The sequence below is a fragment of the Micropterus salmoides genome, unplaced genomic scaffold (assembly GCF_014851395.1).
Source record: "Micropterus salmoides isolate LMB-PRFRI ecotype aquatic unplaced genomic scaffold, ASM1485139v1 Ms_hic_scaffold_3713, whole genome shotgun sequence".
NCBI lineage: Eukaryota > Metazoa > Chordata > Actinopteri > Centrarchiformes > Centrarchidae > Micropterus > Micropterus salmoides.
The window spans coordinates 10,001-28,554 of record NW_024043055.1 but is presented as its reverse complement, the minus strand read 5'-3'; the positions used below and the strand labels follow the sequence as shown (position 1 = coordinate 28,554).

Genomic DNA, 18,554 nt, shown 5'->3' with positions numbered 1-18,554 from the left:
GTCAAGCCAAACTCACAAAAGTTTCAGTAACCTGGGAGAAGAAGGATCTGAGCGGACTCGTTTACAAGTATCAGAATGCCGCACCGGTTCTTGGGGACCAGAACTCACAGTTCAAAGGGAGGACTCAGCTTTTCCCTGATGCTTTAGTCACAGGTAATGCCTCTCTGCTGCTGAGGGCTGTGAGAAGTACAGATGCGGGTGTGTACACCTGTGCTATCAGCTCCTCTACTGCAGGAGGAAAGGTCAACATTAACCTCAGAACTGCAGGTAGGATGACTCATCTTTCTAGTTTCACTATGTTTGCTTCGAAAATGAATCTATCTTGTCTTATCTAACATTGGAAAAACTTTACTCATTGCTGAGGGGTAACTAGTTACATGTAATTTAGTTACGTAATTTAATAACAAAATAAATGTGAGTGTAATCTATTACAGTTACTAATGAAAATGTTAATCCTTGCATTGGCGTTTACATCTGAATATTCTCTGTAAAAAGCTAGGCTGTATGTTGAATACTTATTTTGTTGCTTTGCATGTTTTTCATGTGCACCATGTCTTCCTTTGCTATTTCCAGGCACAGCTGTTCGGTAAAGTTTGATGCTGTGCTGATGCTTTTTATTGGTTCTCATGTTGCAATGATTTTGCAGCGCCGCCCATCTGCCATTGAAATTGCCTCTCAAGCTGCCTTTTGATAATGGTCAACAGTTGAAAACATTCATGTGAAATTTTGAAAAGTAATCAAAAAGTAATTATATGTACAAAGTTACATTACTTTGAAAAAGTAATTGAAATAGGTACACTACAATTAGACAGTGTTGGAAGAAGTATTCAGATCTTTAAGTAAAAGTAATAATATCACACTGAGAACTCCACTACAAGTAAAAGTCCTGCAATCGAAACCGTACTTAAGTAAAAGTATGTAAGAATTATCAGCAAAATGTACTTAAGGAGTACCAAAAGTAAAAGTACTCATCGTGACAGTCCCTGTCAGTGCTTTACTATTATGATGTTTTTGGATTAGTATTGCAGTGTCATAGTTAGCATAACTAAAATAAACACACAATTACAGTTACGAAACAAACACAACTTATACAAACACACATGAGGTATGTGGCAAACAAGCTTGAGGGAGGTTGAGAGGAAGGGCTTCATGAAGCAGTCCTTATTACTGTGGTGCTGAAGGAGTCTCCGACTGCAGATACTATGTAGGGTTGTGCTAATTTTGAACTACTTTATATCCTGGTGAGTAGCTTAAGCACGGAATTTCCTGGTAGGAAGATCGATTTTCGCGCAAAATGCAAATGAGAAATCCATGTCTGATCCTAGTATTTTGTCACCCTATGCATGCCACACACCTCAGCCAGAATCTCAAACCAACCATTTGTATCCACACCAAACACACATCAAACACCAAGCATCTAAATGAGCCTATATCACAACATAAATCGCTCTGTAAACACTGTACATGACTGCAGTTATTGCCGTCCAGATATCTCTCATTTCATCCTATACCGCAATCTGACCACTCTATAGAAAGCTCAGCGCCAGGTCTGATCAGCTGGGTAACTCATATCACTCAAATCACCAAACTGTGCACGTCAGACAAATGTAGTGGAGTGAAAAGTACAATACTACAAACTCTGAGCTGTAGTGGAGGAAAGTATAAAGTAGCATATAATGGAAATACTCAAGTAAAGTACAAATACCTCAGATTTGTACTTACATTCCACCACTGCAATTACAATTAACTTACAATTGGTAACCTATTACATTTCCAAAGTAACCCTCCCAACACTGACTTTACTTTAACCGAAAAAAACATTTATAAGCAGTAAACATTTGATAAATGGTTCATAACACACTATAATGAAGTTCTAAGCAGATATATGGACATTTATTTTGCATCTTTTGTTTTTATTAATGCAGTATTTGTTCAAATTTATACCCTCTCCAACGAAGATATTATTCTGTGTTTTACTATGGCGTCATTAATTATCTGTTTATATAGCCCAGCCTCCAATAATGGGTGCTCACAGTAGGAGCTGTAGACTCTCACTATACAATTTTTGGGGGGAGGTGGGGGGGTTGATATGCACAGTATGACAATGTGACTATACAATGAAGTTGGTCTTGGAAAATTCACATTGATGCACGGACTGGTCATTTTTGCTTACCATTTTTTATTCTCAGCCTTTTCAGCCCCCACATTTAACGTCTTAGATGGCAACCTGGTTGCAACGGCGAGCAGATGGTTCCCTAAACCACATGTGACGTGGTTGAAATATGATAACAAAGTCCTGAATGGAATCACAAACTTCACAGAAGACACTGCAGGGATGTTCAGTGTAGTCAGCAAGCTGCAGCCCGTCAACATCAGCGACACATACACCTGCAGGATTGAAAATAACCTGGTGACTGCCGTCTCTGAGGCAACTGTAACAGGTATTCTTGTATAACTTGTTATAAAATGTTTTTTACAAGGATATCTGTTGATCTCAAAATGGCACGAATTGGCATGATGATTACTGGCAAAAGCCAAACCAGGGTGTGCTGGAAAAACTTTGCTGATTTTATACATGAAGTTCAGTTTACCCATCATTAGGAGTACTGCTCAGCCTGTGAAAACAGTTGAATCATTTCTGAAGTCTGAGAATTTTCAGAGTTGTTACTCGTTTGTTATCTCAGATTGGGTCTTCAAATTTTTGACACAAAGCGTGACACCATGGGCATTTACTAGGTAGGGATGGTATGATGAAAGACACTGTTGAGTTGCATTATCAAAAGTCCCCGACTAAAAATCAGAATATCTCAGCCTCTGCTGCTATGGCTTCTTTTATTAATGTTTCTCTGACAAGTCACTCAATCTCATGGAAGTACAACACTGAATTGTTGGGGGGGGGGACTCATTTCTATCTTTGATTAATAAATATATTAATCATATGTAGAAAAAACATATATTAAATAAAATAAAGCAAAGCAAGTTGTAAAGAGATTTGACTCTACTTTCATATTTTCCAGGTGTTTCTGGTGTTTCGGAAAACACGTACTTCACCTACAGTGCTGCATCGTCTTTGCTGGCATCAACTTACCTGAGCATTATGACCACTGTCCTCTGCATCTATTATCTCACCTAATAACACACACACTCTTACGCTCTGCATTTTCTCAGTCCACATTTATAATGTCTTTTTACTTTTCTTGTAAGTGTCATGTTTTAATTTAACGCTCCATCTAGGTCATTAAATGTTTCAAAATTTCAGTTAGCTTGAGTTGTTTTTGTTTTTATTTGTCTTTCTGCTAAAACGAAGGATGAACCACCATCCCTGTGTAGAAACAGCAGAAAATAAAACAGTATATTAAATGTAAGCATATTATCTTATCAAATGAGTGACCTAACATACTGTTTTTTGTATTACTGATTTATCTAATAAATACAATTCATTTTAGTTGTTCTGAAATGGGTGCGTTTGTTTGGGATGGCAAAGTAGCATCCAAAGAAGGTTAAAGTCAAGGGCAACAGGACTTGGTTGAAGATAGTACTAGAAGACGTTTCTTCCCTCATCCCAGAGACTTCTGCAGAAGTCTTCAACCAAGTCCAGTTGCACTTGACTTTGAAGTTCTTTGGAGAACTATGACCTGGATGACTGGCTACTAATTAAAACTAACGTGGTAGAAAATAGATTATTTCTGCCATGGAGCAGCTATGTTGTAAACAAAGATCCAGTGAACTGTAGCCTGTTCAGTCACAACAAAAATGTGTCCATCCGTCCTCCTGTTGTTCTGTCCTGCCAGTAGATGGGGACAGTCAGAATCCCAGACTGGTATGAAAGAGTGCTGGGAAGTCTTTGGACCACCCCTCACAGTCCGTGAGAGGTTTCCTATTGGCCGGGTAGGGCGTGAGGTGTCGGATGTCCCATGGAGCAGTGAACTCAGCCAACTTCTCCCGAAGAAAAGTAGGGCTTTCCAGTGGGATTATAATCAGTAAAGGGACATTAAAACATCTATAGTTATCAGAGTGCGTAAACTGAGTTTCACATGAGTGCTTATTATGCAGAGCAAAGTTTCGAAAGAAGTTTTCCTTAAGTTCTGACAGGTTTGTGTAGCTCGGTGGTTTTCAGGGTGGTGTTCACTGGTTTGTTTTTGACACCAAAAGTCACCAAAAACAGACAGTATGTCGCAGTCTGAACAGAAAGAAAACACGGAGCAGCCAAAGTTAAGCTCTGAAAATGAACACAGCGGGTTCTTGGTGAACCCGAGAGCGGTTTGTAACGCGTGTAAACGCTTGTACCGGGACCCTAAAATCCTCCCTTGTCTGCACACCTTCTGCTCCGACTGTGTCGGCCGGCTGGAGCCGTTCTCTGTGTCTTCGCGCAGAGGCGAAGAAGCGGTGGAAGAGGACCGACCCGCCGTCACCGTCACGGTGCTTTGCCCCGACTGTGACTCCGAGGTGGACATCCCTCCTTCGGGACCGGAAGGGCTGAGCACCGACCACCTGGCGCTGGACGAAGTATTCCTGGAGACCCTGGCGACGGACGGCCCGCTGGGATGCGACCTGTGCGGTGAAGGAGGCGCCGAGAGCCGCTGCGAGGTCTGCTGCGTCAACCTGTGCGAGTTCTGCTGCCAGGCGCACAGGTAGGGTTTCTTCTTTCTGTTCCTTTTCTCCGGTCAAGCTCAAGTGGTTAATTAGTATTTCCATTTCATGTAACTTTACCAACTTTGCCTACTTCTACTTCTACTCCACTACATCTAATTATCAATATTTTTATTCCACTACATTGGTCTGAAAGCTCGAGTTACTTTTCAGACTATACCATGCCTGTCCAGTGAAACCTGTTTATCTCCAAATCTGGTTATTTTAAATTCGAGGTTTTCTGATAAACTAAAGGAAACTAAAGTGTTCCTTTGTGGGATGAGGAAATTATCCTTCTTCTTAAACTTAATAAACAATTTAAATTATGCTTGGATCAGATGGGTAATCCATCTTCACAAAGCAGAAAACAGGGCTGTTTATTTGCTTATTTGTTTTATTTTAGAGATAAGTAGGACAGAATTGCATACTTACATACTTTTGCTTAAGTAAGGTTTTGAATGCAGGCTTGTAGTGGAGTTTTTTCAGTGTTCTTTTACTTAGCCTAAGTAAATGATCTGAAAAACTTTTCCACCACTGTCAAGCTCACAGTAGTTTTACACTGTTATTGTCTGCTGTCTGGCTCAGGGGTAAGTTCTACTCTATTCTTTTTTGTGCTTTGTGCTCTGTTATTGTTTTCTATTCTATTTTTTGTTGTGTTTTGTTCAGTAGCAACTATATTCTCTACTCTTCCAGCCAATAGCAGGTAACGTGTGATCTCCAGCTATGTTTTAAACAGATATATATTCTGACATACAGACATGTACGTAAATCTGTATCTGTCCTCTCCCCTGTCTGCAGGCGGCAGAAGCGAACAGCATCTCACTCTGTTCAGTGTCTGGAGGAGCTGAAGTCTCGTGGTCGTCTCTGCCGCCCCGTCCTCTGCTCTCTCCACCCCGGCCAGGAGCTCCGGCTCTTCTGTCAGCCCTGCGACCTGCCCGTCTGCCTGGAGTGTGCCGCCACACTGCACCGCGACCACCGCTGCTGCCCCACCCGGGATGTTATCGATCGTCATGGAGACCGCATCCGAGAGCTGGTCACGGTGCGCCTGCGACCCCGACTGGAGCGTTTAAAGGACTCGCTGCAGAAGGTGCAGAAGAGTCTGTTATTACTTTTTTTATCCTATTGCGAATATATTTAGACTTAGTAAAGTATGTTGTGGCCGCTTGACACATTTCAGCCCTAACCCAGACTACATGTATTGTGGCACGTTCTAATCCCAACTTCAAGTGTCAAAACAACCTTAAGAAACTTACAACTATGTCCATGTTTTAACACATTTGTATGGGTTAAACAATGGCCTTTTTTCTTGTGACGTTCTGTAATTTCACATAACACAATAACTCCCAAACCACCTCCTTCTTAAAGATTTTGTTTTGAAGACACAAAATCTTTGTCATGACCTGTTGTAACATACATGATTTGACTTCAAATGGTCAGGTATCTTATTTTCCAACAAAATTCTTTCTTTCCACTCATTTCCAGGTGGAAGTAGCCCAGGAGACTTTGCAGGCACGGGTGGATGCAACAGCGAACGAGGTGAGGGCGTTTGCGCGAGCCTACGCCAGCGCTGTGGAATCCCACTGCCTCTCTCTGCTGCATTGCCTGGAGGACGTCCGTGTGCAACGCAGGTATGGCGCAATGCATGTAGAGTGGGCCAAGTTATGTTATCAGTTTTTGTTTGGGGAATGAATGAAAGGTAAGATTTTTAGAGGTAAGCAGGGACGGGTGTTAAGCAAGTCCAAATAAATGCAAGAAGTTAAACTAGGACAAAAAAAGTAGGACGACAGAGTTCTTCCTGAAGCTTCCTTCTCACAGTCTCAGATCTGAGAAAAAGTTGGAGTTGGAGATTGAGTTTTAATTGGGTAGTTTTTACTGATTCGGATTCTGGTTGCTCATCAATTCTAGGATTATTTTACAATAGCTAGAAAAAAGCATACATTTCTTCTTCAGCAGCAAGAAAGTCACAAAAGTTGTAGAACAGTTGTGTTGAAGTCCAACACATTATTGCACAATTTGCTGCTCCTTCATTAATATCTCCAGCCACGTATTGTATCAGTAGTCAGTGGTTGGTTCAGAAAGTCAAATCTTAGACTTGCTACACAAAAAATAGGCTGCTCCTTTCTGGCTAGTGTGTGGGGCTCCATTATGCTGGGTAAAAAGCTGAGCGCTAGAGGTCAGCTGTCAGCATCTTTGATATTAATGTTGTTATTTTGTTGTCTTGCTCTGTAATATATTGTCTACACACTTGTTTTAACAGCAGAAGCACTGAGTCTAAAGCTTCCTGCCAACTATAGTTCCTGCAGCTTTCAGTGCATCTAAGGGTCTTCATCAGCTGATAGAGTCCATGCCAACTAAGAGAACTCCATCTGCTGATGGAGAACACAAGATGTGATTTATTATACTATTATTATTACTATTATTTATGAGGTAAAAACACATGAACTTTCATACTAAATTTAGAAATTAGTTAAAGAAGTTATGCTGAAAGCTGCATTGCCCAGACACTATGAGCATAGCTATTGCAGAACATTACTGAAAAACTAATAATTCAGTCAAGGAATGAATGGGTTTTCGAAAGTAATGCCATTTTGAGAAGGAAGATTGTGTAGGGAGCATTTTAGAAATTGTGTGAAAGTGCTTATTTATTGCCACACACTGAGTGGTGTGAGAGGTACAGCACTGTGCAAAACTGCAACCTAAAACCTTTGCACTGCACTGTCTGTGTTGAGACAATGACCACACCGCCTGCTCTGAGTTTGTTAATTCAAGGAACACTGGGCGTACTGTATTTGCACAGAAAAATATGTGTTTCACTTTAATAAATATAAACAGGCCATCATGGTTTCCCAACAGGAACCAGCTTCACCTGCAGAGGGCACAGCTGCAGCAGGCTCTGTTGGACATTGGAGGCGGAGTGGAGTTTGCAGAGAGACTGCTGAGCTGCGGGTCAGACGCTGAGATCCTCAGCGCCAAAGGAGTGACCCTGAGAAGACTGACCAGCCTGGCAGAGAGCAGCTATGACCCCCACCCGGCAACTGCCCCCCCAGACGACGGCAGCAGCATCAGCTTCATGCCCAGGGAGCCAGCGGGGGATTTGGAGGGCTACCCGGTGGTCGGGGTTATTAACTCTAAGACAGTGGACCTCAGCAAGTGCACCATCGAAGGGGAAGGTAAACACTCCAAAGACCTCTCCTCTTCTTTTAAGAACAGGTTGTTATGTTAGGATTTTCTTATTGTGAATGAATCTGAATTGATCCTACAAAGTTTAGTCTGTGTAGCCAAATCATGTTATTGCTTATTGCTCAGTTGTCCAAACGCTATTATAAAAAAAATGAATGAGCCAAAGTAACTAAAGTCTTTTTTTTTAATTATTATTATTACCATGAACAAGTCGATCCCACATACGCAATACAGGTGCTGTGAATATTCACTCAACACAACGTGTGTGAATTTGCATCTGAAAATTGTTCCAACAAATTCTTTATTTGTTAAAAACTGCAGTGCCTCGCTGTTTTAGAACTGACTTTTTAAAACATGAAAACGGTTTTATAGATGTGGACCAATTGGCTTGGGGCTGAGAACCACAGAGCTTTGACTAGAGTAGACATGTTGTTGGGTTTGAAGATTTCATGGGATGTGTCGATGGTAAGAAAAATATAGAATATCCCCAGTCTTGTCTGGTCCCAGTGGAGACTGGAGTAGTAAAAAGAGTATTGTTACCTTCCTGGGTGCTTTGGTTCAAAGAGAGAAATTCCTCTGGGACTGAAGGAATGTTGAGGTGATTCAACAGGCCTGAAGGAAGTGCACTGAGGGGATATTTACACCCAAACATAACATACTCACAGACACACACACCGTAAAAGAGAGAAGGGAAGGAAAAACTTACAAGTCACATTGCAAGTGGACGTGTATTTCAACCTCCAGGGTTTCATAATGGAAGAATAGAATGACTTTTTGTGATGCCACTCCTGCTATATGCAGCCCCCCCCCCCAAAAAAAAAAATACTGTAAGAGTTATTATACAGAAGTAAATATGTACCAAGCTTCTCCTTTCTCTCTGACTGTCTGTGTGCATCTGATTTATCACTTAAGAAAGGGGAATAAGTAATAGTAGTCACAATGTTCATTTAAATAGCAAAAGCAAATTTAAAGTGTGCATTGCAGATATAAAGACAGAATACAATGACTTATATAAAGTTCTGAAATACATAATAAGTTATTAGAAAGGTAATCAACAACGATTTTGATGATTGATTCATCTTTTTAGATATTTTTCAAGCAAAATTACTAAACATTTGCTAGTTCCAGCTTCTCAAAGGTGTGGATCTACTGCTTGACTCTTGTTTTAAATTTATTCATTTAGCTGACGCTTTTATCCAAAGCAACTTACAGTTGCTACGTATATCAGAGGTCACATGCCTCTGGAGCAACTAGGGGTTAAGTGTCCTGCTCAGGAACACATTGGTGAATAGAATGGATGTAAAGGTGGATGTATCAAAGTCGAAGGATTGATCCCAGGTCTCTCACACCAAAGGTAAGTTTCTTATCCACTGCTCCATCACCACCCCATATATAAAGTTTACTTATATCGCTGTCGGTTGGACAAAACAGGCAATTTGAAGCCATAACATTGGGCTGTAGGAGAGGGTCATGATGGGCATTTTATAGACTGAACAATAACTTGATTATTTAAAAAAAAGAATCATTCACAGATTAATTGGTAATGAAAGTTGCAGTCCTAAAATATCACTCACAAGAGCACATAGAAATATAGTAATATTGTCACATGCACATGGCATCCTTTGTTGTGCCTCCACAAATCACACACTTCCAACACACACACACACACACACACACACACACACACACACACACAGCCAGCAGAGATTTGCAGCAGCTTGTCTCCATGAATGGCTTGGCTTTAGGCAGTGTTTGACTGTGTGGGAAATGGAAAACCTCAGCAAATACAGACTTCTGTGCGGAGTTCTCTAGGTGTCAAAGAGCAAGTGTATTGTTGTAATGCTTGCCCAAAGGTCAGTCTGTGTTTTGTGTGAAGTGTTTGTTTGGGTGCTTGCTTGTGCCTGTTTTAGATTGTGTGCCATGTAAAGCACTTTGCCAAGCGGTGACCTCACCATTTATCTTTCTTTTTATATTGACTTTTTGATACATGTGGTTAAGGCTTCTCCTTTTTTATGTAGGGTTGTGCTGTAGATATCCACAGTATCACTCCATCAGCTAAAGCAGCCTTTTCTCTCTGTAAGTTGTTTGTCCCTCTCAAGTTAACTTTCTTTTTCCTTACGCGGAGTCACTCTTTCATTTCAGGGGGGGCAGATAAAAGGATAAAGACTTTTGTTGACTGTTAGAAAGCAGAAATCACAGAGCCTTACTGATGATTATCCCCACTCTGTCTGATAAGACGGGTTGAAGTGTTGGATTTGGACCACAAGGCTGTACAGCACAGGTGTAATGTGGGCCAGAACAGCTGCGTCTGTAATAGTGACAGCTGCTGGGCTTAGCAAGTGCGCACACACAAATTCACAGATAATTCACACACATTAGTAGCAGCAGTGATAGCAGTAATAGAACTAGTGGTCCAAATGATAGTAATTGTAGTTGCAGCACAAGGAGATTTTTTGCAGTGGCAGAGGTAGTAATTACTGCACCAATCCTGTAATTGAGTAAAAATAGCAAGAATGTAAAGGAAAGAAAACTTTTATATAACAAGAGAAATGGGTGCGCAGATAGGAGCTAATTGCAGATAACAGCTGATGAAAGAGACGGAAGATGGATCCTTCCATAATGTACTTTTGTTCAAAGAACTGCTTAAAAAGTTTACTTTTAAACTGTATTATACCATGTTATCTTGGTGAGGTCTTATTACATATATCAGCCGATATATTGGAATATTAAATTTTAAAATCCTGAAATATCAAAATCGGCATCCGTCTTAAAAACCCTCGGGCTCTAATCATGGTTGTTGTTGTTATTAACGTTGTTTTGTCTTATTCTTATTCTTATTTTCATCCATTTTAAACCTGTGCTGTATAAAACTGGTTTAGTATTATAAAGTTTATTATGACAGTAGTGGTGTGATAACAGTAAGAGTAATATTTGTCACAATAACAGACAGAGTTGAAGTAGTTTAATTTGCAACAACTCCAACAGCATCCAAACAAATCCCCCTGCAGCTACTGGAAAACACTGAATAATAACAGATGAATACACAGTGGAGGATCATTAGTTATCGAGCGGCAAATAGAGTCTGACAGGAAAATGCAAAGTAACATTAATCATTGATATGAACACAAATGATGTTGGCTTTAACACAACAACAAGTCCACAACAGGTGATGAATATCTTCAGCGAATTTGTCTCCAGAGCAGAACAAGTTAATGAAACACTAAATAATGATGTGAGGTTTTTGGAAAACTCTGGTCAGCAGCCCTGAAGCCCGGCTGCGCCTGGAGTCACACTTAAACCGGCTGCAACCGCCATATGTTTTGGGGGAGAAAGTGGCTTACGTAAGCACTCGGGAGGGGGTTGTTTAGTGGGTGAGTTGGTGTGTGTGTGTCTGTGTGACTTAGTCTTTAGGGGGGGAAAAGACAAATGTCGTAAGTGCCTCAGTGCGTCTGAATGATGAAGTGCCTCTCTTAATGTGATGTGCCCGCGCAAGATCACTTGTAAAACTTTGAGAGACAAGTCCTTCTGTCTTTTCTTAGTTTGTGTGTGGCTGTCTTTCTGCCTCTCGTTCGTGTACTTGTAAGAGAGAGTCTTTGTGTGTTTCTGCCTTCAGATGTGTCAGTTGCTTGTGTTAAAGAGACCTTTCTGCTTTTCTTTTAAGTTGTTTTCTGTGTGTGTGTGTGTGTGTGTGTGTGTGTGTGTGTGTGTATGTGTCACTCTTTGTCCATCCATGCACACAAATTGTGCACTGACGCATGTACTGTATTTGTGTGTTTGTCGGCGCATCATTATGGCCTCTTTAGGTCTACAGAGGGGCAGGGATGGGCAGCAGGGCCACTTCACCCTGGTGTGCCGGGACTCAGCTGGGGAGCAGATGACACGAGGTGGAGAGCAAGTCTTGGTCAGCGTCGTTCACAAGGAGAAGAAAAACTGGTGAGTGTCACAGAGTTTGAGTATGTCAACATTTTAACTTCCTAGGAAGCAGGAACACTCGACAGGCTCGAGGAAATTCAACCGGACACCTCAGGATTGAGCCTCTAGGTAGCCAGTCTCCCTGCTGCTGACGTGTCCTGGAGCAAGGCACTGATGGCTTTGTTTCTGCTGGCACCTTTTGCAATGGTCAAGTGGCATTTTCATGGGGCACAGGAAGGTTTTAGCCTCTCATTAAGGGGAATGTCATGGAGAAACTGCAGTTTTGGTGTTGAGATTGATCAGGTTATTCACAGTCTGCCATGCAGCTGCTCAGAGCAGGTCAACAGAGCACTCTGCACCTGTGCATTAGTGCTGTTTTTGTCACTTACAGACCTCCATAATGACACCAGCAACTTTTAGTCATGTTATGCATATATATATATACCAGGTCTCACACTCATTTATGATTAATATCTGATTCCTACCATCAGCCCTTATCCACAACAGCTTGCATGTATGAATGCCTGCCTTTTTAAATGTATTAACTCGTGACTGCCATGTGTGTTCCATATAAAGTCTGTAAGTTAAGTGAAATTGCTGTGAATTATCAAACTGCAGCAACTCACACCAGATCTCCTGTGGTTACCTTAATAAGATCTAGTGCTACCAGCACAAGGCTGTTGCTGAATAACCATACAAACCTGTGTTATCTTGCGCAAATCACACTTGGCTACATCTTAGTAATCAACACAGCCTCCTAGTTAATGCAGTGTGAAAGTGATCAGCAGTGGAAGACGGTGACAATGTGATGCATGAAATAGGTCGACCTGTGGGTTATCAACTCTGTGATGTGGTGGAGAGGAATCACAATTGGTCAGACAGCTGGGTTGATTACGTTTCAAAACTTGAACTGTTGTGCAGAGATAAAGATCAAAATGTTTCTTCTTCCGGTGAAATTGTGTTTTGATCTGTCTGAGAAGAATTTGGCTTAAGCTTGGATATTAGTGATGATTTAAATACAAACAAGAAACAAATGTTGCAAGTTGAAGAATCGTTTTTTGTCAAGCTATGAATTGTGACAAAGTAATTTCAATCAATACTCTTAAAATGAATTTCTGTATAACAGAGCTGTTTATCAGTTGCATTTTCTCAGTGATATTCTACAGTGTTAACAAGATTGTTTTCTTCTTTTCCTTCAGCACAGTGGAGGCGACAGTGGTTGATAACAATGATGGATCCTACAGCATTTCGTACACACCTGAAGAGCCAGGTGCCTACTCAGTGTGGGTTTGTGTCAAAGCCCAACATGTCAAGGTACGAAGCCAACCCAAGTAGTTTGTCCCAAAAGAATCAGGGAATTTATTTTTACCAATCAAAACAATTGCTTATTAATTATTTTTTGCCGCTGAGAATGGCACATTAAAACCTGCTGGACTGAGCTGTGGTGTTGCCAGCAGCTCACAGCTTACCGCCGCAGGGCTGTTAACATCACCCTGACAAAGTCAATCAATGTGGGCAAAATTCTCTTCAGGCAAAAACATATTAAATGGCAGCTCTCTGATGTTAAGTGTACCTACTGGGATGTTTGAAAAGTAAAAGACCGTTTGACATCCTGAGGTATAGGGATACGTCACTTTTCTGTTTTTATGTGATGCTGGCTCGTGTCGACCCAGACAACACCGGCTGGCTGACTCTTTCCCCTCTCGTCCTGCAGGGTTCTCCGTTTATTCTAGATGTGAAGAGAAAGTTGAGGCGTCACCGTGGGACGTTTCACTGCTGCTCCTTCTGCTCCAGTGGAGGAGCCAAGGAGGCTCGCTGTGGCTGCCCAGGAACCATGCCAGGTACACAGAAGCTATCTTTAAAATGTCTGCAAATGGTACACTTTTTTTTAAGCAGGACATGGAGAGGGAACAGATAGAGGAACAACAACATTATTAGACACCACTGTCATCTGTGGTTTGAGCACTTCTGTTTTTGAGGGAAACCGGTTTTGTTATCATGTAATACTCTCCACATGTGAAGTCAAATTAGAATCAGAAATGCTTATTAGTACAGTTTTTTTTTGTTTTTTATCAATCATGTAGCCACAGGACATGTGTTTTCAGAAATGAGGCACAATGTGCTCAATTACAAATATTTACTGTTGCTAGCGAAAACATAATTACTCTCTCCATCTAAAACTCAGCATGTGCACAAAAAAAGAAAAGAAGAATGTATTAGAAAATGGCAGATTGTTGATATACAACACTGTAAAAGTGTTTGAAGGAAATATGTTCCTTCAGGTGTGTTGAAGTAATTCTGTTCACATCTGCTTTCAATTTGCTTTCTGTCCACCTCTTTGGATAGTCTCACAACATTAATTAGAGAAAGTGTCGCATGTGTAACTGTGCAATCCTGTGTAGTGGATCTGAAGTAGTACATTGCTGCGTTAATATATTGAGTACTCTTACAAAATATGAGCTCTGTGTCTCAGAGAGTTGAGGATATCAAGATTTCAAGTCTTTGTTTCATTGTGTAAAACTTATCTCGCTTACTGGCACCCGTTCTTTCTTATTGCATTAACATTCTGACTGCAGTTACAACGTGAAACAAGAGTCATATGGCTCTGGCTCTATTGAACAACTCTGATTAAAACGAGTAAAGGTTAATCTCATTAACACTCTCCTACCGTGGAAGGACTTACAAACCCCAGACTTGGTCCTGATCTCATGTCTGTCTGTCTGTCTGTCTGACTGCAGGAGGATTCAAAGGTTGCGGTCACAGTCATAAAGGACACCCTGGGAAGCCGCACTGGTCTTGTTGTGGCAGCACCGTGGAGCGGTCCGAGTGTTTGCCTCAGAGCGTGTTGGATGCAGTTTCCCCCCGCGGCCACCTGCGAACTGTGGAGCTCTGAGGCGACGCAGAGAGACCTGTCAAGATGATGCAAGTTAATGAAAGATGGCAGCAACCAAAAGGTTAGAGCGGCGGGGTAGTAGGGTTGTTGGTGTAATTCTTGAGCAGACTTGAAAAGGTCAGACAAAGAAAGAGAAGCTCTAAAGCCACGGTGACTGAGGCAGGACATTAAAGTCGAGGTTTCTTGAGAGTGCTCACCTCTGCCAGACATTCTGCTAACTGTCATTGTGAAACAGTCGCCAGTTTACCATCAGAGACCAACATATAAGACAAAGACCTGAGATAAAGGCTGTGAATCTATGTGGTAAAGTGCCTTTTGTGTCTACGCTCTGCCTACACATGACAAGAAGACAGAACAGAAAGAAAATTAAATGCTCCAATCACAACAGCATGCTTCTCCTCTTAAATCAAATGTGTTAGAAGCCTTGCTGAAGGGCGCCTCAGAGAAGAGATAGTTTTGCTTCTTCATTGCTTCACTTTTCTTTGACCAGCCACAGTCTAAGTCTGATTTATTTATTTTTTAACCTTGAAGCTGCTGTTGATTTCAAAGGTGCTGGAATGTATTGTTACCGTCGATGTAACACTCTTTCATTTTTTCTGAGAATCATCAGACTGTTGAAGTGCTGTATCCTTCAGTTAAGGAAAACACATTTTCAAACAAAGTGCCTCAAAATAAATTGTGATGCTGAAAGAACAATAATTCCTATTAATCCGCACAGTACAGAATAAGAGCTGGGACGCTGATAATCCATTTACATTCTCATGAATTCTGAATTTTATTTTAGATGGTAAAGTACAGAGTTTGCAGTAATCAAGGAAGTAATTACAGAGGCAAACAGATAAATCAGCAGGCAGATACAATCAGCTGATATTTAGCTAATTGCTGATACCTTGTATTGGCATATATATCAGCCAATAAGTAATAATAAATTTCAGAACTGAAATTCTCTTTAATATCCAAATTTAAACAAACCTTATGAAAATATTTGTTTTCAAGAAATAACCATAATGCTACAGTTAAAAACAAGTACTGTGCTAAAGAGAGAAGTTATTTATTTGTATACATACTCAAAATCAAAATTAGGGGTTGATACAACCATAACACTGTGAAAACTCTATTATTTCTTTATGTTCACTTAATTACTTTTTTGGAACAATATTTCCCTCTGAATTATTTTCATTAGTAAAAAAAAAACGGGTAATTATTAACAACAGGTACTTTCTGGTGCATTTAATAATGACCAAATACTGGATAGTTACGCACACAAAATTGCAATATTCTAACAAATAGATAACCTAATATAATCCTATTTCAGACCACAGGAAGATACATTTGGTTACAAAATAAATAATCAGTGAATACCTAGTTAATACAACTCAATGATTATATTCTATTGATGAGTTGATGCCGATATTGTGGTGCGATATACAGTTTACAAAGGTTTGGAAATATGAATTTCAGTGCCCTGTTTATGAAATACGGTTTCCATGGTCATGTTATCCTATATACAGACGCACTGAGCTGGAGTACACTGTTCCTGTAAATTCACCCAGGATTATTCTGTCATTATTCATTATATAAAACATATTCTTGTTTTCTGAATAGCTTTTGTCTTTGTTTTGTTTTTTGCTCTGTTCTTTCTGTATCAAATCTCAAGTGCTTATTATTGTTTTTACTGAGGAGAAAGTCCATCAAATCTGCTCAGAATTGCATTTTTCCTTCCGGTTCATTAGAAAGGAAACACTGTGACCCAGAAGGAGTAGTCAGCCTTCTCTTAGAATACAAATGTGTTCATCTCCAGAGGCTGTGCATTAGGGTTACATGACTGACATGAAACCACAAACGTAATACTCATAATGAGCCACTTAATGCATTTGTGTATTTTCTGTCTTCTGAACATTGTGTACAAATAGACATGTTTTTTGTATTTTACTTAGAATCTGATGATTGCAAAGCTGCATAGTAAAATAGATGTATGCAAATACTTGACATGAGGACTAATCGTTTTGATTTGTGGGCCAAGGTCTTCACAATGACAGGAAACTTCCCTAACACTGTGAGTGTGTTGCTGCTGTTCACATTGTGAAATGTTTCCATTTCATCTAAGTATCACAACTTTTTACTAAAACATTTAAGCCAGTACAATCAAAATAAACATACTTGTTTCTCAGTTTGCATACTCTGCCTCTTACTTGGATGGAACTGTTGCTCATTTGTATTGACAAAAAACGGTGCCTGACAAACAAACAACATTGACAAAAGTCACACTCACTGTTGTATGTGGGCACACACTCAGTAAAATAATAGAAAGGTAGCCATCTCTTGATATCCTACCACAACGCAACAACATGAGAACAAAACAAATCTATTTATCATACTGTCAGTGTCTCATTAGAAAAACAACATTTAGTTAATTTTCTTTACCCCATCTGAATAACACTCGTCCTGTTGGAAGCATCAGTATAAAATTCGTAAAGGAAAATACCGAGCCCTGGCATCTGAGAGAGAGAAGCACACATCAAGCCATAAACCTGCCTCTTAATGTAAATTCATGCATTTTATCTTTTTATGTTGAAGCCAATTATTAATCTAAAGTACTGCATGTAAGTAATTTTCCTCCAGCCATTAGAACCCATTTTTATGAATACATTAGAATAAACTTAAGAGAGATTTTAGTGAGTAAATCAAACTAAATGTGGGGCAGACAAAAATAGGATTTTGAAAAATGAGAACAGGTTTCCTCAGGAAAAACTTCACCCTGAAACGAGGAAGCTTGCAGCACTAACTCAAATATTCTAATTTATCGTGATTTGCAAAAATCATGATAGAGAACTTTATTCATGCTCTCAGTGACTGCATATTTAACACTTCAAAGAAACTTTAGTTCATTGAGCTTGACAGTCCCTCTCCAAACCACCAGGTGGCAGGAGAGAGCTACTTTTCCCCCCCTGCCTGCTCTTCCAGACCTAACGATCATGTCCTTCTGCCTGCAACAAGCATTGTGCGCTTGTTCCTACAAATCATTCATAATCAGCGTTCTCAAAAGCTGTCCTTACTAGAGCCATTCTGAGCTAAGAGGCTCCTGATGAATATTGCATTATCATGAAAAATGTCTTAAGCGGTTTAAGATTGACTCTCTTAATATGAATGTTTGATGAATGGGGACCTGTTCCACAAAACCCATCACAGAGGAAGTCACATCAGCAATGTCAGCAGTGACACTGCTTAATCAAACACAGTACATTGTTCACTTACAGCAAATTGGAAAGAAGTGATTAACGGGTGAGGACCATTCAAATGGCAGGGGTTACATCTGAAAATTGGAGGTCACTGCAGGCAAAGACACACACACACACACACACACACTCTTCCATTAGGTAAGGGCAGGTTTGGGTTAAATATGATGGAGTGGTTTAAAACCGGTCTTTTTATTGATTTCTCACTTCCTTCACTCTCTTCCTTCTTTCAGTGCAGTCAATCCAGGAGGAACTAAGCCTGCTCACACACACACACACACACCCCAAATTGAACAATGACAGTGAACTGTAAATGGCAGGATGCTCACTGTGTCTGTGAACCCCAGAGAGAAGGACTCATGCCAGGACTCATAAACCTACTTCACCCGCCACTGAGCCCTTAACTAATGTACCTTGTAATTGGGAGAACCAACGATGATGATACAATATTGTCTCACAGGCGAGAGACATCTTTTCTTGTGTTTAATCTTTTACATTTGGTGCTTTTTACATTTTCATGGTTTGCCTGTTCCGCTTATCCAGAGAGAGTTATAGAAAGCACAGCTGCAGGAGAGCCTAATTCTGGCTTTCATCATCAACGGGCAGCCAAAAGGAAAGAGTGCGAAGATACAAACCGTGTCAACATCTAATAATAATCATAATAAAACATCATAATGAAACACACTTGAATTTATCACATGTAA

The 18,554-nt window shown here is 40.4% G+C and overlaps 2 protein-coding genes across 2 annotated transcripts; both read left to right on the top strand.

Moving 5' to 3' along the window:
- Positions 1 to 5: 5 nt before the first annotated feature.
- On the top strand, positions 6 to 3,452 carry LOC119884843 (V-set domain-containing T-cell activation inhibitor 1-like; the record flags this gene model as incomplete). The annotated part of the gene is made up of 3 exons (XM_038695142.1): positions 6 to 267; positions 2,190 to 2,441; positions 3,018 to 3,452. Coding segments are annotated over 3 exons (630 nt in total), but the record flags the coding sequence as incomplete, so codon positions are not given.
- Positions 3,453 to 3,893: 441 nt separating this feature from the next.
- Positions 3,894 to 16,791, top strand: LOC119884842 (tripartite motif-containing protein 45-like). Its single transcript, XM_038695141.1, has 8 exons — positions 3,894 to 4,631; positions 5,428 to 5,716; positions 6,112 to 6,257; positions 7,483 to 7,799; positions 11,613 to 11,742; positions 12,921 to 13,035; positions 13,436 to 13,562; positions 14,460 to 16,791. Exons 1-8 carry the CDS (start codon positions 4,171 to 4,173, stop codon positions 14,612 to 14,614), a joined length of 1,740 nt encoding a protein of 579 aa, XP_038551069.1. The 5' UTR covers positions 3,894 to 4,170; the 3' UTR covers positions 14,615 to 16,791.
- Positions 16,792 to 18,554: the final 1,763 nt, after the last annotated feature.

Excerpts from the sequence above, each read along its gene's own strand:
- LOC119884842 (XM_038695141.1), top strand. The coding sequence starts at position 4,171 with ATGTCGCAGTCTGAACAGAAAGAAAACACGGAGCAGCCAAAGTTAAGC. Across the intron at positions 4,632-5,427 it reads TTCTGCTGCCAGGCGCACAG|GCGGCAGAAGCGAACAGCAT; the intron begins GTAGGGTTTCTT and ends CCCTGTCTGCAG. Across the intron at positions 11,743-12,920 it reads CACAAGGAGAAGAAAAACTG|CACAGTGGAGGCGACAGTGG; the intron begins GTGAGTGTCACA and ends CTTTTCCTTCAG.